At 35.6% G+C, this 22,686-nt stretch overlaps 1 protein-coding gene across 2 annotated transcripts in view; it reads right to left on the reverse strand.

Moving 5' to 3' along the window:
• LOC114336382 (leucine-rich repeat-containing protein 40-like) overlaps positions 1-22,686 on the reverse strand; it is a 97,229-nt gene that overhangs the window by 69,058 nt on the left and 5,485 nt on the right. For both annotated transcript variants that reach the window (XM_028286740.2, XM_028286739.2), the window contains exons 2-3: positions 8,278-8,468; positions 3,654-3,857 (exon numbers count right to left, since the gene is read on the reverse strand). In XM_028286740.2, the coding sequence (XP_028142541.1) occupies positions 3,654-3,857; positions 8,278-8,468 (395 nt within the window). The remainder of the gene's footprint in view (positions 1-3,653; positions 3,858-8,277; positions 8,469-22,686) is intronic.

The following is a 22,686-nucleotide window of genomic DNA, read 5'->3' on the forward strand; positions in this document are numbered from 1 at the left end:
GGTGTTCTTTATTTATGTACTATTAATAGGTTCTAGAAGTTTGACCGACTTAGAATGATTAGTTTTTAAAAAAATGGAGTTAAAAGCGAATAACGAATTTTTGTAGTTTGGAGAAAAATAACCTTTTCTTCAGAATAGCAAGATTAGCATCAGAGATACGAAAAAATATTTAAATATGAAATTGTGGCTTATTTAATTCCCAAGAACCTGGTTTGTTAACCTTTTTTCTGCGGCAAAAATTGAGTGAGCTATTTACAATTAAAACTTGTAATAACAAGCCAAAGCCACTTTTACAAACCCTTTCAAAGTCAAACCCTTTCAAACATTTTTTTTTGCGACTGAAAATTTTAAAAATATTTAATATTAATAAACTTATAGATCTTGTAAAAACTACAAAAATTTTTGTACCAAACTTTCTAAGATAAAAAATAAAAAAAGTTACGATTAAAAAATTAATTTATTTTTTTGAAAAAAAAAAAGGAGAAATCCAATTGGAAGCATAATAATGTAAGTTAGCAGTGTTTTTAGTCATTGGCTTTATTTATTCTTATTTACTTATGTATTATTAATAGATTCTAGAAGTTTGACTGGCTTAGAATGATTAGTTTAAAAAAAAACTAGAGTTAAAGCGAATAAGGAATTTTTGTAGTTTGGTAAAAAATGCCATTTTCTTCAGAAAATCAGAGATACGAAACAATGTTTCAATATAAAATTGTTGATTATTTAATTCCCAAGAACTTGGTTTAAAAAAATTTTCTGCGGCAAAAATTGAGTGAATCGTAAATAAGTATATCGAAAAACATTGATTTTTTCTATACAAAACTAACACTTTCGATAGCGAATAAATCGAAAACTATTAATTTTATCAAAAAAATGTATAGAACATTTTTTGCTTAGAATGAATGTTTTATCAACTGTTGCGGTCAAAATATAATGAAAAATTTCCACCCCCGAGATGGGGTGGCAACCACCCCCATGGTAAAAGCGCCTTTCGGAATTATATAGATTTTGATCATTGGACTATCCACTACTTATTCTCAAATTTTCAATCAAATCGATCTATTCTGTAAAAATTGCGAGGGGAAAAGCTTCGGTTCCTGGCCTATAGTATCTAAAAAAATGTGCAGGAGACCGTAACGCGTATATTAATAATCATAATTGCTCTGATCTCGACGTTACCTTTAGACCTGGAACCCGCGTACCAAAAAAAAAGTTATTATTATGTCAATAATAATATACAGAAATGCAATATTGTACTAATACCTACATGTATAAGTTTTGTTTACAATACCTACTACTTACAACATTCGGCATGCTTAATTGTTTACTAATATATTTAAATATATGGGCCTGGATCCCGCGTCCCAAAAAAAGGTTGATTAATAGCAAGCTGAAAATTTGTTAATAGCTTAACGGTGTCTAGTCGGACAAACTTTGATGTATGGGAATACTGGAACAGGGGAAGTTTAAGCTGTGGAACAGGTTAAAAATTTGGAACGTCAGACTACGAAATCGTTCCATGTATTTTGTCGGACATATCTTCCAATGATTTGTTACCATTTCATTAAACTCTCATGCAAAAATCAGACTGGTGTTTATCACCAAATGGGCATTTTAATTAGTGGAACACGAAGAATGTTAAATGACAGGAATCAAGTTGGTTAGTAATAGCAGTCTGATTTTTACACGAGTTTAATGAAAGGGAACAAATCAATTGGATGTTCTGTCCGACAAAATACATGGGCCGTTTTCGTAATCTGACGTTCCAAATTTTTAAACTGTTCCACAATTAAATATTCACCTGTTCCAGTGTTCCCGTACATCAAAGTTTGACAGACTAGATATCGTTAAGCTATTAACAAATTTTCAGCTTGCTATTAATCAACTTTTTTTGGTACGCGGGATCCAGACCTATTTGAAATACAGTAAGTGTGCAAAAGAAACGGTCACACTACTATATATTACAAACAAAATCAATTATATAAAGCGTGTCTAAAATCATAAAATTCTCAACTTAGACTGAACTCTAACCCATTTATAACCATACAGACTTATGCATAAAGGAACAATATTATAGCTCGAGTAATAAAAAAGATTTTTTTAAACCATCGAGTAATAAAAACGACTTTTTTATTACTCAATGAGAGCAACTTAACAAGCACTTATCTAAATTCTCGGAAAGTATCCTATTGGCGTATCGTACTCCATTAACAAATCATAAATGTTCAGAATTTGAAAAAATCGCATAAGGACCAAGTAGATAAAAATATAAGTCCGAAAGCCGCCAGCCACTTTGAATTAAAAAGCATTCCCTGAACTACTTTATGACTACAGCTGCAAAATGACAGTTCATATAATAACTAACATTTTCTGGCATTTTTGTTTAGATTGCTTGAAATATTAGAGTTTATAGAAATATCTGAATCATTACTATTTAATTTTTTGAATTTATTTTCATTTGAAAAAGAGTATTATCATCAGTGACCTGCTTTTGGCCGCCCCTATAATCGGCCGCCCGTGTGCGATGCACACTTTGCACACATGGTAGCGGCGGCCCTGGTGCAACTGATTCTCATTGGGGAGTTGAGATATTCATCTGTTAGCTGAGATCTGTACCGATTTTTAATAAAGTTCTTGATAAAGCGGCTTCGCACACATAAGTTGAGTCAAACATAATATACAATTTCATGGCCAAACATTTTCAAAATTGCCAAACGCTATATTCTGAATTTAATGACGGTCCGCAAAATAGTAGCTCACGGTCCGGATGCGGACCGCGGTCCGCTAATTGGTGACCCCTGCCGTATACCATCAACTAGGATTTTTGAAAAATATTAAAATTTGGAAAAATTAAGGTGTTGATTTTTTTTTTAAATTAGCTTATTAGAATTTTTAATTTTTTAAAACATTTTCGGTTTCAAAAACCGCCAAATTGACATTTTTTATCCGATCAAAAAAACCCCTAGTTGATGGTATAGAAAATAACTATTTCAATAATAACTTTGAAATTTTATGTTTCAAGATCTCTATTAGTCCCAATCACTGCAGCAGTGGAGCTAGTTTTTTATATTCACGGTGCCAGTAGATGGCGTATAAATCGTTTAATTTTCAATATTTTTTTATGAAAATTGTTTTACGTGTACTTCTTTTTATAATAAATGCTCATGCAAATTTTCGAAACAATTGGTACAGTATTTTTTATTTTAGAAATTCCCAAAAAAGTATATGAATTTCGTACTTTTACACTAGGATAGCCCCTTAAGGTTTGTTGGCGCTGTTGGGCTTTTGTAATCAACATAAATTGTGTGTCCTTGTATTTAGAGACTATCGATCTGTTGACATCTGAGGACATCTGAAAGGGAGTCTAGATATACATATACGTTCAGTCTCCAACACGCTGATTTCTCCCCTTCGAAATGAGTATGTATATTACGACCTACAAAGGCAATGAGCAAGTAGACTATAGTAAAACTTATTTATGGCAAGTGAAATAAAAGTAGAGATATTGGTACATTTAATTCTAACTCATTAAGTTCTACAAAGTTAAAATATGCGATGTGACCATAAACTACAACAAATATTTCGTTAAAGTCGAGGATTGTTACAAAGTTTTATAATCTATGAGCTTTTCAAATATATTTACACATACTTACCAGCTTTTCCAACATAACCAGATCCGAAATATCTTTGGAGACAGAATCTAAACAGTTATGACTAATAAAAAGTTGTTTAAGTTCTGTCAAGTTAAAGAAACCTTGAGGTAAATTAGTAATCTTGTTATGGTTTAGGGATAACTTTGTTAATTTTGTCAAGCTACTGATTTCCTCCGGCAGGGATGTTAATAGATTATCATGTAACTAAAAAAATATTGTAATGTTATTTGGCAAGTTTAAAAAAAAGCAGTAACAGTTTTTTTCTACATTATAATTTTTTATGTACAAAAGTATCTGTTCGTTTTGGACAACATTAAAATAGTTCTTTTTGATAGACAGAATTTCTTATTCTTCTTTCAGCGCCGTCTCACAATCAGAGGTTGGATATCATCAACACTACCTTTACTATATCTACAGCTGCTCTGAACCGTTAAATAGAATTGCCTTTAAACCAGTCCCTTAAATTCTTCAACCAGGACAATCTCCTTCTTCCTCATATATTTCACTGTATTATAAATCTCAGCATTTCATATCGCTTTTCCCTCATTCGTGTCCCAGATATTGTAATTTCCATATTTTTATTGTGTTCGATCCAGATTTAGCCATACGGCTCACATTCCCTCTAAGGGGAAAATTTACTCATCCCAGATACCTACGGTATCAAAAGGATTGAGCTCTAGTGGGGCTCTTTCCGTGTTATCGAGCCCTAGGAGCCCTAGGTTATAATAGGTATTGTTTGGGTACTTTAAATTCTCCATTGTTTTCATATTTGAATCTCCAGATCTCTGTACTTGGCGATCTTTTCAGTAAATTTAGTACGTAGATTATTGTTGTTAGGAATCGCCACATCAATGAGTGTTGTTTTTCTCGTTAATTTATTGACTAATACGAGATCTGGTCTATTATGTGCCACTGTTTGATCTGTGAGTATAGTGCGGTCCCAATATAGCTTATAGTTGTCATTCTCAAGCATACTCTCAGGAACGTATTGATAATATGAAAGATGGTCCGTTTGGAGAAGTAACAGCTTGATATCTTCCCTACTCAGTCATGCCGTTCCTTTTATTCAGTTGAAGCAAATGATTGACAGCCGCCTGTTTCTTGATCTTGACATCCATATCAGCATTTGTCGCTTTGGACCTGAGGGTCTTTGACGATATATTTCAGGTAATTTTTGGTCGGTATAACCTGATCCTGGATGGCCAGTAATGAACCTTCCGTTTCAGGGAACACCTTTCGTGATGTCAACCAATAGTTTGACGCTGTATTGTCGACATAGTCTTGGCTGACCTCATTGGGATGTCGCCTGTGCAGAGGTTTACCCATCCAGGTGCGCAATTCTTCTTCCTTATTAAGGTGGTTTATGCGCATTTCTGGTTCCCTCAGTTTGGTGTTGTGTCATCTACTGCGCAGATAGCGCGATGAAGAGTAGATGTCTCAGCCTGCATCTGAAAATAAGTTCTTAAATTAGCAATTTGTTTATCTAATTGCTCACCTAGATCCATAAGTCCTCTTCTTTCTAAATTCCGTGGTAATGTCGTTCTTTCTATTGTACTTCGAGGATGGTGTTTTTGTGCCTTTGTGAGGTGTGTTCTTACTTTTCGCTAAAGATTCTCTATGTCCGTATTTGTCCACTTAATAATGCCAAATGAATAACTAAGCGCGGAACATGAGGTGTTAAGAGCCTTAAACAAATTTCTATTGTTAAGGTGTGAGTGAAGCAGCTGTTTTACACTTAGTATAAACTCAGTAGTTATCTCAGTTGTTTGGTCAATTTTCCACGCTTGCTTTACTCCAAGATATTTATAAATACAGTAGACTCCCTCTATAACGAGAACTGAAATGGCGGGCTAATTACCTCGTTATAAGCGGATCTCATTATATCAGACAACAATAATATTGTGCATACCACCACCACTGAAATGTTTTCATGCCTCTTACGTAGTTTATTAGGTGTCGATGGTCGGCCTCTACATTGAAATTTGACCATCGTAAATTGTAAATTTCCTACAATATTCAATATCGGTCGATAGATATACAAAAAGGAAGAAATTTATTACCGGCGGTGGAATTTATTACAGCACTGGTCTCAATAAGCACACAGATGTTGGGCATTCCTCTATATAGGCAGTTATTACATTTATTTATGGCCATCAACACGCCAAAAACAGGTAAAAAAACATTCTTCGATTTCATATTTCCTCGTTATAACCAAATATGCTTCGTTATAGAGGTGTTATAGTTCAATGGGAATTTCATGGGACATCTAGTGTAACTCGTTATAAGCGAAACCTCGTAATACCCGTGTTCGCTCTAGAGAGAGTCTACTGTATATCGTTTTCACCCATAGCCTCGATGTTCTGGCCATTTTGCATATCGAATCCTCCGGGCTGTACTTTTCCTCTGACTATATTTGAAACACGGCACTTATCTTTGTCTAGTCCGAAGTGCATACTATTATCATTAGAAGATGATTCTACAGTTTTTAGCATCTCATCTAGTTGGTTTCGAGTTGAAGCCATTAATTTCAAATCATCCATATACAACTGATGATTAAGCTTCGCCACCACATTGTTGTTATTTTTTATGCTAAAACCTGTGGGTTCGTAGTTAGACAGAACCACAGAGGACTCAACGAATCTCCTTGAAACAGGCCCCGGCTGATTGCGATATTTTCAGTTTCGATGTTATTTTCACCAGATATTTGAAGGTGAATTCTAGCCTTCCATTCTGTCATAATATGCTTTAAAAAGGTCACTGTATTATAATCGACTTTATATATTCTTAATATATCTTTTCCGTCGACCGTCCATTTATGATCAATTTTAACACCCTCAAAATCATTGATTAATGACCCCTATTAATGAATGATTTTCTATTAATGAACGATTTCATTATATGCAACACAACATACATTGCTTGCATAAATTAATTAAACGCTGTGATTGGCAGTGACCTGTGGTGTAGGCAACCAAACATAATATATACCTATTTATATTCCCACTAAAAAATTTAAAAATCAAGTAGCCGCTGTTAGTACTATCTGTCATTGTATGTCATTATTTACTTTATTGTTTAAAATTCTGTGTATTTGAAAAATCAATAGATGGATATATCTTTATTTCTGAAAAGTACGGTCGACGGAAAAGTTTTGTAACGAACTCGTGAATTAAAATGGCGATTAACAATCTCGAACATTAACGCGCTCGCCCCGCTCACGCGTTAAAATATCTCAATTGTTAATCGCCCTTATTAATACACTTGTTGGTTAAATAACTATTAAGCCATTCATGCGGTACTGAATCAAAGGCCTAATTGTAATCAATGAAGGCAGTAAATAGGTTCCTCTTTTTGGAATATGCCTGATTAGAAATTACTGAGTCGATGATAAGTTGTTCTTTGCAACCCATGGAACCCTTAGCGCATCCTTTTTCTTGAGGCTCTACGATATTGTTCAGAGCACAGTGTCGGTAGATACGCCGAGCTACACAGGATGTGACCAATTTGTAGAAAGTTGGAAGACAAGTAATCGGGCGGTATTCGGATGGATCTTGGGTGTTATTTTGATCCTTCGGTATTAAATAAGTGGTTCCCTGAATTAGGATTGACGGTATTTCTTGCGGATTAGAAATAACATGATTAATTAGTGTTGATAAGCATTCATGAACACTCCAAAACTTCTCGAGCCAACAGTTTTGAACTTCGTCTGGTCCAGGAGATTTCCAGTTACGCTCTTTGATGATATTTGAGACTTTTTAAGTAGTAAGGGGTTCGTAGAGAGTAGTAATGTAGTGTTGGCAGTTATGTGTCGTATTTTCTATCCATCCAGCATTGTTGTTAAGAGCAGCTGGTGTGGAAAGTTGATTTCCCCAAAACTCATGAATTTCTTCTTGACTTGGGTAAGTCTTATCAACACGTTCTACAGTGGAATTAAGTTTTCGATAGATTGCCTTCTCAGTATTTTCAAAAAGCGCTTTTTTGAAACGGAGAGTTTTTGTTTTAATGTATCCAGACACTGTTGGGCTGTGTTGTTTTCTGGATCATATCTTGAGTGTCTTGCGGTACTCAGTATTATTTCTTCAGCTCTCCTGATGACTTTTCTACTTGTTACACCTCGTATGTATTCTGTGACTTGGCCAGTATCCCTACGTAGTAATTCAATTTTTCCGAGCAGTCTTTTTCCCAGGGTGCAATTCTGTTACCAGTTCTTCCGTTATTAGTGCCCCGACGTGTTCTGATCTTAACGCCCATTACATTATCAATTGTTGTTACTGCACAGTAGATTAGTATATGCAAATATTCTAACGTGTGAGCTTCCACGACATAGTTGGGTATGACTTCAGTATTCAGTGTTTATGAACTATAATTATTATTGCCGTAACTATATATTATTGCGCGTGGAATAATATATCGCTTGTACTATTTGGACGATTATTTTTTTGTTGTACTCAATTGTGGCTTAATCTCTGATGTTGAATGTAATATTTAGCTTAAACATGCTAAAAGGAAACAGTTTCAAAACATTCATCTACCTATGTATATTAATGTTGTCCAAATATAGGTAAAATAATTTTAAAACTAAGTAAATCTACCATAAACCTTAAACTACAGTAACACGTCTTACATTTAACACCACTAAATCCTGGAACATGCCGATCTGCTTTGGCAAATTTGTTAAAACATTAGAGCTAAGATCTAGATGCGTTAGGGTTTTAATATTCCACCAAGCTTCCTCTTCTTTAACTGGTCTGCTTAAATCTATATTTATTTCATTCTCATTTGTTAGTTCATATATTGAAAATAATTTTTCTGGCACTGCAAAATTAGTAAGTCACTTTAAGCTGGTTTTATAGGCGATGTATATGTATTAAATACTGTTTATGTTTTAGTAAAATGCACACATTTTTTTTGTTTGAACCAAAATTTTAAATAATTATAATTTAATAAATTTTATTAAGGGGACTTTCTCATGAATACTTGAAAATCAAATCAATAAATAATTCAAGCTGTGAAAAACACCGAAGAGGTGTCATCAATTGTTTTTAATTTCCCAGTGTAAATATTTTAGGAATAGGCTACAGTAGCGATCAACAGGTAGCAACAAACGCGTTCCAAGATTACGGCTGTAATTTTGAATATTTTGTCTAGATATATGGCACACATATTCGTAATATAATAAAGAATGGCGGTACAGAGCCCAAATTAAAAAATATAGTAGTATGTGGAAATTACTCTGTAATTAAATACAATATTAAAAAAAAAGAATGTGTGTGTACTTTGTACGCACGTAAGAAGTTATACTTCTATTATAATATAATTTCAACGAAATAAATATACCTACTTAACAGTTACAATACAAAAAATTAACAATAATTACCAAAAATGAACCAAAACTTAACAACGCCAAATATTAAAAAAAAAAAGAAAAAATATGAATCGTCCGGGATTTGAACCCGCAATCTCGCGATTTTTTTATCTCTGGTCCAATGCTCTACCAACAAGGCCATCAAGCCGCATGCTACTTACCTTTCAGATATACATAATTATACATCACGGTGACAAGTGAAATATAAAAATAGCTGTTTTATTATTTTACGCCCAAGGAAGACAAATCCAAAGACACAAAATTATAATAAAAAACCTTTTAAACCACCTTTTTCAAATTGCGCAAGTTGTATTATTAATATTAATGTTAATAAATGAAATATAAATATTTTGACGTTTCACAATTTGACAATTCACTTTTAACTGCAGTGCCTTAAAAATTTAAAGCACTAGTGCCTTAAAGTAGCATTTTTAACGCTCCTATGGAGTCCTAAAAATTGCATTTTTAACACGTTTGTAGAAAAATATATTTAAAAACACTAATATATTCTTTCCACACCTTTTCTGGACTGATACATACATAAATTAAAACATTTTGAAGTATAACTTCAAAAATATAATATGAAAACTATTTAAAAAGGCAGTATAACTATTAACTAACCTTTGTTGTTTCTCTTCCCACAAATTTTAAAACGCAACAACCATACATAACTAAACCGTCAACCGTCCAAACCACAGCTGCGCTACAGCTGCCATATTGGATAATTTTTGACATGTCATTTGAACATCCAATCAGAACAAAGTTATAATGCGCATGCGCCCGGATCGTAGGTTTTAACATATAAAAATTCACCCTCATATCGCGCGTAAAGAAGTATAACTTCAAAAACGAGCCTGTACCGCCATTAAGAAGAACAAAAAAATAAACTTTCTTCAAATAAACTTTTTTATCCCATGCCTAGATTTTGTGTAATCTTGGAACTACTAAAATTTTTTATTTCTAACAAGAAATAGAACATATTATAACTAATAACTAATTAGGCAACATAGAGAAATTATCACTGTCATTTTGACAAACCTGCGTCAGATTTTCTCTAATCTGTTCTGTCATCTTTATCGATATCTGTTCAGTGCAGTAGTGTGTTAATTTAAGAATTCGTTATTGTTGCTTCATAGGAAAGTAGTGTTTATTGATAGTTAATTTATTATATTTTTGTTGTTGTTGTATAAGTTGTTGGCCTCTTTGAAAGAATAGATTGTTAATTGTGAGTTTTAGTTATATGTAGGTAGGTAAGTATATTTTACGTAAAAATATTTCGAATTGTAATGCGAGTATATAAAGTTTTAGTAGTATTTTTTATTCTAAAAATATTATCAATAGTTTAACAAAATCGGAAAAGTAAAACAAACGAAAAATAAAGTGAAACCGTCCAGAAAAAGTCCATTAAAAACCGTGTCAAAATTATGCGAAAATCGAAATTTGTTTCGCTTCACAACGAAAAATGATTATTTATTATTGTTTTATTATTAGATATTTCATGCAAATACATAACATAAAATTTTCAGCAATTTTGGTTTATTTTTATAAATATTTATTTACTAATAATAAAATCGTTTTCTATTACCTACTTCCATTTAGCGCGACTATGATATTGTCAAAATATTAATCTTAGATAATGTCAAAGATTACCACTGTTGCCAAAGTTTATGATACTATCTCCCGAAGTTATATTTTGTTGCTACCTGTTGATCGCTACTGTTGGCTCTTAATGATTTTGATTACTTTTTTAGGTGTTTAGTACAAAAAAAGCTTCCTTAGGTTTGTACCAACACAACGAAAAACCATCATGTAATGATCACTCTCTTGTGCAATAAACAAAATAGGTATGTTCCAACAAAATTTGTTCGTCACATCGTCCTTCCGATTGTTCCAACAAACATTGTGCTCATCCAGTGACAGGTTCGCGACAATCATTTCAGTACATGGATAAATGCAAGTACTGGTTGGGCTAACCTGCGCACTAGGATCGGTTTTCGAATTACTGTCACCTGAGGGTACAAATGATGAACATGCGCATAAAAAGGTACAATCAGTTTCGTGAAGATTTCTGGACTATACCAAAATTGTCAAATAACACGTTTTCTCAAGTCACAGTCAAAAAATATTACAAGAACTTTTATTAAAGAAAATCTTTGTAGGGAAGGGAGTTAAGTGCCATGAAATGACTTTTCGGTTGCACTTTCCTGAGTTTAAAACAAAATTAATACTACTAGATGCGTGGCAGTATACTGGGCTGAAAACCAAAACTTGTGGTTTCAGGGAAAATTGGTTTGTAGCAAAAGAAATGGTAGATCATGAACAAATGTAGGCAATAAACTCATTTTTGCCATATACGTAAACCACTGGGTCCAAATGGGATTTATCCAATACTTCTGCAGAAGAGAAATAACCTTTGCATAAAAAAATATATATTATATTGGCAGTATAGAAAGAACACTGGCAACATTGATAGCAACGGAAATATATTTTTGGAGAAGAGCAGCAGGAAGATCTAGAAGAGAAAGAATTACCAACAAACGCATTAAAGAAATACATAATGGGAATCAAACAAACAATCACGGATGGCCTAACAACAAAACAACTTATCTGGATCGGACATATACAAAGAATGGATGCACAACGAATACCAAAGAAAATATTGGAATGGCAACCAAAAGGAAAGATAAAACGAGGTAGACTCAGAAAAAATTGGAGCGAAGAAATAGACAAAGAGCTGAGAGAAAGAGACATAGAAGAGGAGCTATGGAACAACTGGACGAAGTGGCGATTGGAAGTCAGAAAATGGAGGAGAACATTATAAACTGACATGTAATGGTAGTATATTGGCAGTATACCGGGTGGTGAATCATAAAATGGACCATAGGAAACCTAGTGGGAAATTATAAATTGTTGAATTCCTGCTTCCCTATTTATTTTACGTGAAAAGTCATGAGAAACTATTTGCAGAGAATTGAAATCTCTATTAAAAACAGATGTTAGATTTGTTCTACGAATTAAACACATTCCAAAATTTTGAAAAAATATAATACGTTTACCAGAGAGTTGCCGTCAACACGTAAAACATTTTTGACCTCTAAAAATCATAACAAGCTGAATTTTGCTAAAAATATCAATTTTGGGACCCCAAAAAATATGAAAAGATGTTTGCCCCTCCTATCACCAGGCATCCCGCTCAAATCCCCCATATATATGTGAAGCTATTTACAAGCCTTTTAGGCCCAGAGCTTTGTTCTTTTCCATAGCTTTCTGTTACTTGTCAACTTCTTCCAGTCTGTTATTCCCTTTTCTTTTGGGTCTTCTACTACCGCCTCTCTCCATCGCTTTCGTGGTATTCCTCTCTTTCTTGTAAGAGAGGATTTCTTGTCTTTCTCTAAATTATGTTTTTTGCTCATACTCGTCAAAAAATAAATTTTTTCGCTAACATTTTATTAGGCATTATAATTTACACAATCGTATAATCGAAAATAATATTTTTCGCGGCGGTCATTGAAAGTTCTACTCTTAACGGCATTTTTCGGAGTTATACTTTTCGTAGGCGGCGGCGATATATCCTTCCTCTGTTCTCTTCCCTCCTAATATTCTTCTGAGTATTTTCCTTTCCCATCTTCTTACTGTTTCTTTTGTTGTTTGGTTGAGTATCCATGTCTCACATCCATATATCGCTGTTGGTCTTATTATAGTCTTATAAATCCTGAATTTCGTATTCCATGACAAGGCCTGTGAAAGAGTCTTAGTCTCAGCATCCGTTATCGTTATGGCTTGCAAATTTTAGAAGCCTCGGAGGTGTAACCAGAGAAGGTTCCCATTGTTTTCAATCTGGTGGGATGTAGAGTAATATTTTTGGTATTTTATTGATTGAAAACTTAGTCTTTGGTTATTTTAGCTTTTTTTAAATTTTAAAAGGCATATAACTCGACAACAACCACTTTTAGAGGAAAATAACAATAGATCTATTTTGCTAAGAATGACCCAAAGAATATAAGAAAAATTTGTCCGAAGTGAAAAAAATTATTTTTGTGAATTTGTTTAAAAAAATTGTTTAAACAATCTTCCGACCGCGATACCGCCTGGTGCCCTGAGGATTTGTTATAAGGACCTCTTTTTGAGTAAGTTTGTGCAAAAAAATCGCACAGGAATAATTTACCTAACGGAGGCGACGATACAGCTTGTGCTAATAAATATTTTCGCTGCCGAATATTTCCAAAGCATTTAGAACTGACAATGCTGCCCAATTTTTAGGAGAACAAATTTTTATTCGAATAGCACGTCGTACAGAATTCTGTATCGCTCTGAAGGAAAGATATTCATATTATATTTGCTCACTAGGTGGCTTTGGCCTGCCATCTATTAGACGAATATAGCAATGGTCTCATTTTGTGCCATAAGATTGTACAGCTTCCCCCAATATATCAAACAACGAGTTTATTACGCTATCTATTTGTGGTTCTCTGTAAATATTATAAACTTCCTCATTTGTTCTTCTTATATACCCTCCCGCTGTTCTCTTCCCTCCTAATATTCTTCTAAGTATTTTCCTTTCCCATCTTCTTACTGTTTCTTTCGTTGTTTGGTTGAGTATCCATGTCGCTCATTCGTATATCGCTGTTGGTCTTATTATGTAGTCTTGTAAATCCTGAATTTCGTATTCCATGACAGCTTCTTTGATCTTAATAAATAATTCATGGCTCCCGCAGATCATTTGGCTTTACTTAATCTGGCATCAATTTCTTTCATTTCTTTACACTTGTTTGTTATCCTTGCTCCTAGATATACAAATTCGTCTATTTCCTCAAATTTAAACTCTCCTAATTGTGTGCTTACCTTGAACTTTGTCCCATCCCCCTTTCTCTTCCTACTTTCATAAACTTGCTTTTCTTTGGATTTATTTGTAGACCCAGCTTACACGCTTCATTTACTAATCTTTTTGTTATCTCTTTTAGTATCTTTTCACTGCTACAATTGCCACATCATCTGCATATCCCACTAATTGATGACTCTTGTACAATATGTGCCCATTTCTATTTAAGTCCCATCCTAATGATTTTTCTAGTATGTATCATGTTAAATATTAGCGTTGATAGCGGGTCTCCTTGCTTAAGTCCTGATCTGACTGCAAAATCTTCTGGGGTTCCCTCTTTTACTGTTACGTTGCAGGTTGTATGCTTCAATGTCATCGTCACTAGTTTCTTTAGCTTTGAAGGTATTTCAAATTCTTTCACAACTTCCGCAATTTTTTCTCTCTTGATAGAGTCGTAGGTACGCCTTTTTAAAATCTATGAATAATACTATTGCCAGGATTTTGTATTCATAGCAACTGGTCAGTATCTCTTTCATTTTGAATACCTGATCGGTTGTTCCTCTGCCTTTCCTAAACACTGCTTGATATTCCCCTATCTGTAGTTCAACTAGTATTTTTTTATACCTCCAGCCTGATTTTAACCATAAGAATCGTAAAAAATGACAAAAATCATGCAATGTTTATTTATATCCTAATAGCTGTATAGAAATTGACTTTATTTGTGACAAAATGCAAAAATTGGATACAACTGTCCCTTTCACCTTTAAAACACATTTTGATTTTTGTCAATAGGATATTTAATCAAAATATCAACTGAAACAACGCCGGAAGCAACTGGCGTTGTTACAATAAAATGTGTACCAACTCGACGGTAAAAAATCGATATCTTTTGATCAGAGTGTCCTACTGACAAAAATCAAAATGAGTTTTACAGGTGAAAAGGGCAGAATCCAATTTTTGCATTTGGTCGCAAATAAAGTCAGTTTCAATACAGCTGTTAAATAAATAAAAATTGTGCGATTTTTTCCATTTGTTATGATTATTATGGGGGATTTCAGATGGAAGTTCGGGGGTAAGAGTTGAGCACAAAATTGATAATCTCAGCAAAATTCAGCTTGTTAGTATGATTTTTAGAGGTCAAATCTCATATGATTGGACTAATAATACTCTGGACAAATGTGTTTAATTCGTAGAACAAATTTAACGTTTTTAATAGAGAATTCAGTTCTCTACACATATTTTCTCTTGACTTTTAACGTAAAATAATTAGGGAAGCAGGAATTCAACAATTTAGAATTTTCCATTGAGTTTCCTATGGCCCGTTTGACGATTCACCACCTGGTATGTCGTTTGTATTATTGTATTAAAGACTAGAAAAACAGGGCACAGTAGGAATGGCGTATTGGTTGAAAGTCTGTTATATTAGGGACACTGTGTGTTCAGAGATCTTCCTATGATGATTTTCCTATGCCAAACTAAGCAAGACACAATGGAAAAGGAAACAACTATACCAAAGTCTAGATCTAGAAGACAAAAGAGAAACAAAGTACTATGTGTGATACTATTATGTATTAACAAACAGTTAAAAGTATTCAAGGCCAGCCCCAGGAGTGGGCAAACAGGGCGGCTGTTAAAGTGGCGGATATAGACATTTGCCTTGGAAGGGGAAATTTGTCTCAGGGGGAACTTACTTCCAATGAAACGCAACCCAAAGACATATATAACAGATAAACCCAAACTACATAAAAGACATAAATTAATAACTAATATGCATTAAGTTCCCTTAATTTTCCTAACTAGCATGTGTATTGGGTTGAATTTGTCTGTCAGTGGTTTATGTTTTATGTCAGCTGATGTACACTCACCGGCACAAAATTCCGCCACCCAAAATTTTTGATTAAGTATGACAATCTATAACTTTATTATTTGTACTCCGATTTTCAAGATTCTTGAATTAGTTTGTAGGTACATGTATTGATGTCGTTTTTAATTATTCCGGTAACAAAAATTTTTTGCTTAGATGGCATTATACGGGGGTGAATGGAAGCGTTGTATTTTCTCTTAACCTTAAAAAATTCTGTGGAAAAATTTTGAGGGCTGATTTTGTTTCATACTCCTTTTGTATTATCCTAGAAGTATCACTAAGGTTTTGTTTTTTGAATTATCCAAATATCTCTTTTCTTGTAAGAGCTGTAAATAAAAACACTGCTTTGAAGGTTTTTATTAATTAAAAATATCAAACTCACTAAAATTAACAAAACAAAATTAACAACAAAACCAAACAATTCAATAGCGGGTATGTCCACCTCTTGCAGCAACGACTGCTCGCAAACTCGCAATCTGTTTGGCATCGAATAAAGATGTGTTATCCTTGCCTCGGGAATAGCTCGATATTCCTCTACCAGGGCCATAACTGTACCAAATTTTCTGGAGGCCTAGGATGACGGCGAGTAGCTTTTTTTAATTCATCCCATAAATACTTAATAGGATTGAGATCTGGGCTGCATGCGGGCCATTCTAATCTTATCAATCCAACCTCTATTTTGTGAGTCAGTGTTTTTATTTACAAAAAATGATACAGCTCTTACACGAAAAGAGATATTCGGATAATTCAAAAAACAAAATTTTAGTGATGTCTCCGGGATAATATGACAGGACTATGAAACAAAACCAGCCCTTCCACTTTTCCACAGAATGTTTTAAATTTAGGAGGAAGTACAACACTTCCATTCACCCCCGTATAATGCAATGCAAGCAAAATTTTTGTGTTACCGGAATAATACCAAACGATACCAATACATGTACCTACAAACTGATGCAAGAATCTTGAAAATCGGAGTACAAATAATAAAGTTATAAATTATCAAACTTATTCAAAAATTTTGGGTGGCGTAATTTTGTGCCTGTGTAAATATAGAGTAATACCAAATGAGTGGGGGGGGGGGGTCGCTGATCTTGCCCAAGGCGCCAAAATCCCTCGGGCCGGGCCTGAAAATATGGAAAAACACTTCTAAATTGTTTGATGGTGAAGGAATAGAATACATACTATGTAACACGTCCATTAATAATACACTGTACAGTATGTATTAAAACTGGAATACATGAATGCTTAGTCTGGATGGAACACCTGACTACTTTATGTTTTTACAGAAGGCATAACTGACAGATATTATCATTCTTGATCTGGAGACAACTAGGCATTTCTAAATAGAAGTCTACAAAAAAAAACTTAAAGAACAAGAAGAGAAAGGGCAAAAATATTAGGTAAATAAATTCAATTGTACACTAACTATTTAACTTCTTGATAAAAACAGCAAAAATAAATAATAATAAAAAAACAAGAATACAGAAGGGGAAGAAATATGAAAAATACAAAAATAGCCACTAAGTGCTGAAATAATAGGTTCCTGTACAAAAAAAAAAAAAAAATTGTGAAATTTAAAAATATACATTGAATGTGAAAAGGAAGCAACACCATACAGGAAAAACATTTCCTTTGGTTATAATATTAAGATACTACTGACAGAAATTGGGGATATGTATATATTATCATAAAAAAACCTTTTTACTTTTTCAAAATTAATTATCTTCTTCTATAGTATGGGATCCCAATATAGGTCATTGGATTAAACTAGTAATCTAAGATCCGAATATATGTAGGTTGACCTGCACCCATCTGCTTTCTGGATAAAACATTTTTTTATTAAATTTTATACATAGAAAAATATTTCTAGCATGGGTTGCCTATCAAAATCGTGTCATAGCTATCCGTAAGGGGGAGCCGTAGGGATTGAAATCAATATATCAAGCACATTTTTTTTAAGTATGGTAGAATTATTTTATTTTTAAATTAAATGGGCATGTTCAGAACAATTTATAGATTACTCAAGAAAAAATTCAAGGAGAAATAAGCAAACGGTGTTAAATTTTTAAAGACACCTCAAAAAACAATAAATTTTGCGGTGGACATCAGAACTCATCATTGGATCAGGGTAAACAAAAAATTCAAAAAGATTTTATTAGCCTATGAGTTTCTCGAGGTAAAGCTATCGAGTTTTTTTAGTTTAATCAAATTTTGACTTTTTGATATCACTCAGAAATCAAAACAACGAATTTTTTTGCAAAAAGGGTGAATATCAACATATTTATTATTGTTAAACAAAAAATAAGCATAAAACACCCCCGATAGGGGCTTCACGACCTTGACGTTGGTTCGGGGGCTTAAGCTGACTGTTCAGATAGGGCCGTAGTCTGGCGCAGGAAGTGGATCAAGTATGTATGTACGAATGCATGGGATCTCCCTAATAAGGAGCTCTCCGATGAAAGAAGGCACCCCCTATAAACGGGCAAGGCCTAATGCATGGTAAGTATGAAAGGATGTGAAACAACCTCGCTAGACCGGTTCCTGTCACGACTTAGCTCTCTGGAGTATCTGGGAATCTTTCCTAGGTACTCGAGAGACTAGGAATGTATGAACTGCTTCAGCGACCAAGAAGTAGCCCGCCCTAAGTTAACCCACCCATGTCTGGTTGTACCACTCCCCTGGCGTAAATTTAAGTAGAAGACCCTCTGGTCTTCACTGCCACATCTCCATTCTACGGCACTGTTCACATCGCCAATATATAGTCAACCGACCCGATATTATCTGCCAGCTGTATCTATCCTACACTCCGAGTACAACCAGAAAATGCTATCCCTCCTTCATCCTTTTTCCCACTAAACCTACACCCCCAACACACAAGGTAAAGGTGTAATTGTACCGTGCCCAGGCCTGCATGGCAGTTGTGTGTCTAAATTGAACTGTCTCAAACGGTCGACTGGGGGAACCAGGCCACACCCCCTTTCATTTAAGGCCTTGTACCGGCACAGGGAGCGCTGCTGGTATGGACAGTTTATTTCTCCCATACTCGTGGGATCAATATGGAACCATGCAAAAATTTAAAAGATTTAACCCTAGGGGTCTCGCAGGAGAACCCAACAAACAATCAAACTTCCACTGAGACTGTTCGGCAGAATCTGGAAGAAAATAATCCCATCACATCGGGTAATAAAAATACTGAGGACGCAATGCGGACTCCTTTAAAAGATGCTGAGGATGAGGTTTCTCGGCCAAAAATATCTGGGGCACAGAGAAGAAAGCTTCGGAAAATGAGAGAACAGGGAATTGACACTTCTAAGGTCAAATTACCTCCTAGACCTCAAAATAAAACTCCTGGAAATGCCGAAATCACGCAAGCTGTCAAGCGGACTGTGTCTGATAGAAGCACTCCTGAGGAGAAATTATCAAAAAAGAGCAGAACTGCTGCTGCCTCTTTCAAAAAGCTCAACAGCAACTACAAAGCAGCTCTTACGGGAATAAAGACGGCAATAATTCCCAAAGAATACCCAGACATATCTGTAACGGAAAAAGACGTTGGGGCAATAAAAGAGGCCCTAATTAAACTTATCGATGAGATTCCTTGCGCACCTCGTTACGAAGGTAATCGGCTCATGGATGGATACTATGGGTTGATATGTGCTGACGAGGAGTCCTTTAAGATCACAAAGGATTTCTTGGAAGAAAATACGGAGTGGAAGGTCGTTAAGGCTGAGGAACTCCCAAAATCGAAGCGTGTACTGATGTACCTTCCAGAGACTAAAAATGAGGATCTGAAAGTGCCATTGGCACGAATTGAAAAACAAAATCCTGAACTAAGGACCAGTCGTTGGGCAATTCTGAGTTCCAAACCAGTAACTGACGGAGGACTGCATGTGAGTCTCCGAATTGATAAGGAGTCAGAGGCACAGCTCGAAAGGCTTCAATGGAAGCCTTATTACCTTCTACAGCGAGCAAGTATTATACCGTTGGAAGAGGGTAAAGCAAGACAGGCTGGGAACATTGGGGAACCAAAACCTGCAACGATTACTTCCGAACTGCAGGAGGCCGAAGGGGAATCTATGCAGGTGGAAGAAATTACAAGAGGGCCTGTTAGAGACCCCAAAAATGAATAAACTGCAAAAATAAGATCATACAGATCAATTTGCAGCACAAAAAAACAGCTTCGGCACTTTTGTGCCAGGAAGTAGCTGAGAAAAACATTGATATGGTGCTTATTCAAGAACCGTGGATAAATGAAGGTGAGATACGGGGACTAAATGTTAAGGGATGGGAACTAATTTTGGGAGTACCTGACAATAAAATCAGAACTTGTATATTTTGTAGATCTGACCTTAACCTGGTACCAGTTATGGAGCTCTGTACGGGAGATATGACAGCTGCCAGAATTAAACTGAATTGCAATGGGTTGGTTACAGAGTTGATTGTTGCGTCTCTTTACCTTCCTATTGACAGTAAAGAACAACTTCCAGGGACTAACCTAGAGAACCTTCTAGAATACACCAATGATAAGCATACAGAACTTATCATTGGAGTCGACTCCAACGCCCACCACATCATTTGGGGAAGCAAAGATACAAACAATAGAGGTAAGTTACTTTTTGAGTACCTTTGCACTACTGAACTTGATCTTCTGAACAGGGGTAATAAGCCCACCTTCAGGACATCAAGAGCAGAATCACTAATCGACCTAAGCCTATGCTCTATGGGGATTGGGAACATAATATCTGACTGGCATGTGTCGGATGCGTTATCCTTATCGGATCATGCATACATATGCTTTGAGATAAACTCAGTCAAACCGGAACCAAGGTTCTATAGAGACCCTAAGGTGACCGATTGGGAATCCTTTAAGAGGGATCTTGGAAGAAGGGTACGGAATTATCCTAAAAGGCCAAAAAACAATGTTGAGGTTGAGATGGCAGTAGACTGGTTGCAGCATGCAATAGTCGTCTCATATGAGGAAAACTGCCCGTTAAAAGAAAGTCACCCTCCCAGGCAAGTAACTTGGTGGAATAAGGAGCTGTCTGATCTCAAAAGAGAAACAAGACGGCTCTTCAATAGGGCGAAGAAATCAGGTGATTGGGAAGCATATAAGGCTAAACTGAAAACCTATAATAAGAAAATCCAATCCGCTAAGGAAAGATCCTGGAGAGAATTCTGTGAAAACATTGAAAGTGTACCTGAAAGCGCCAGGATTAACAGAATCCTCAAAAGATATAACATTAACAAACCCAAGTCAATGAAATTACCCAATGGGAAGTATACGGACACAGAGAAGGAGGCTGTAGAGCATCTTTTAAGTGTTCACTTTTCAGGGTCGACGCAATTGACTGCTAATAACAATCATCAAGCAAACAATAGCCCAACCAAAAGGGACTGGCTGACCTCTGACGAGATCTTTGGTTCTCACAAGGTCAGATGGGCTATTGAAACTTTTGAACCTTATAAAACTGCGGGACCGGATGGTATATTTCCTAAGCTTCTCCAGGAGGGTCTGGAAATAATCATGGGTCCCCTGATCACAATATTTAGAGCTAGCCATGCTCTGGGATACATTCCCAAAGCTTGGAGAAGGGCAAGGGTGGCGTTTATTCCCAAACCAGGAAAAACAGATTACACCTTAGCAAAATCCTACAGGCCTATAAGTCTGACCTCATTCATGTTAAAAACCATGGAAAAAATCTTGAACGAACACATCAAAAAAAACAATTTAAATGAAAATCCACTGCACCAACGGCAATGGGCGTATCAGGCAGGGAAATCAGGTGAAGCCGCCCTGCACAATCTAGTGTCGGAACTCGAAAGGAGTCTGCATCAGAAAGAAGTCGCCCTTGCTGCATTTTTAGATATAGAAGGTGCATTTGATAATACCTCAATCGAGTCTATACAAAGCGCACTGGTGAGGAAGAAAATCAACAACACAACATGCAAGTGGATTATTCAGATGCTTCAGAGCAGAATAATATCCACAGATACGCATGCAGATACCATAAATCTGAGGGCAACTAAGGGATGCCCTCAAGGCGGTGTATTGTCACCGTCATTATGGAACATAGTTGTCGATGATCTGATTCATGGGCTAAGCGCCCAAGGAATCTGGGTCCAGGGTTTCGCAGATGATATCGTGATAGTAACTAGGGGAAAATTTCCCAGCACTGTTGCGTATCAGATGCGATATGCATTTCACTACATAGAGAACTGGTGTCTGAAAGAGAACCTCTCCTTGAACCCTTCTAAAACTAAACTGGTAGCCTTTACAAATAAGAGGAAGCTTACTGGACTGAGTGAGCTGAAATTATTTGGAGAGGTACTGGAAAGAACCAATGAGGTTAAGTATCTAGGGGTAACCCTGGATTCGAAACTCAATTGGAATACTCATATTACCAATATAACCAATAGGGCTAAGCGACTCTTCTGGAACTGCAGACGAGTTGTAGGTAAAACCTGGGGATTGAAACCAAAGGTGATATGTTGGTTGTACACATCAGTGATACGACCGACAGTTACTTATGGGTCAGTAGTCTGGTGGGGAAAGACGGCTTTGCAATCTTGTGTGACCACTCTCACCACCCTACAAAGACAAGCGCTTCTATATATAACGGGAGCCTTGAATAGTACAGGAACGGCTTCATTAGAGGCTATCACAGGCCTCCCTCCGCTGGAATTGTATATTTCGGCGGTAGCCTTTATGACCATCCTGAGGCTCAAAGCAAACAATACTTGGAGGCCAAATTATGTATTGAATAGCCACACAAACATTACTGGGACTATACTTGAGGAATACATCTTTATGATGAACTTAGATATGATGACACCAGAACTAACCTTCACTGAGAAGATTAACACAATTATACCATCTAGAGAACAAAAAGTCCCAAACATTAATGGAGACTTAATATGGTTCACTGATGGATCTAAAACTGCCCATGGTACTGGATCACGAGTCTTTGGGCAAACATGTAACTATAAT

This window comes from Diabrotica virgifera, chromosome 3, assembly GCF_917563875.1.
Source record: "Diabrotica virgifera virgifera chromosome 3, PGI_DIABVI_V3a".
In the NCBI taxonomy this organism is placed as follows: domain Eukaryota; kingdom Metazoa; phylum Arthropoda; class Insecta; order Coleoptera; family Chrysomelidae; genus Diabrotica; species Diabrotica virgifera.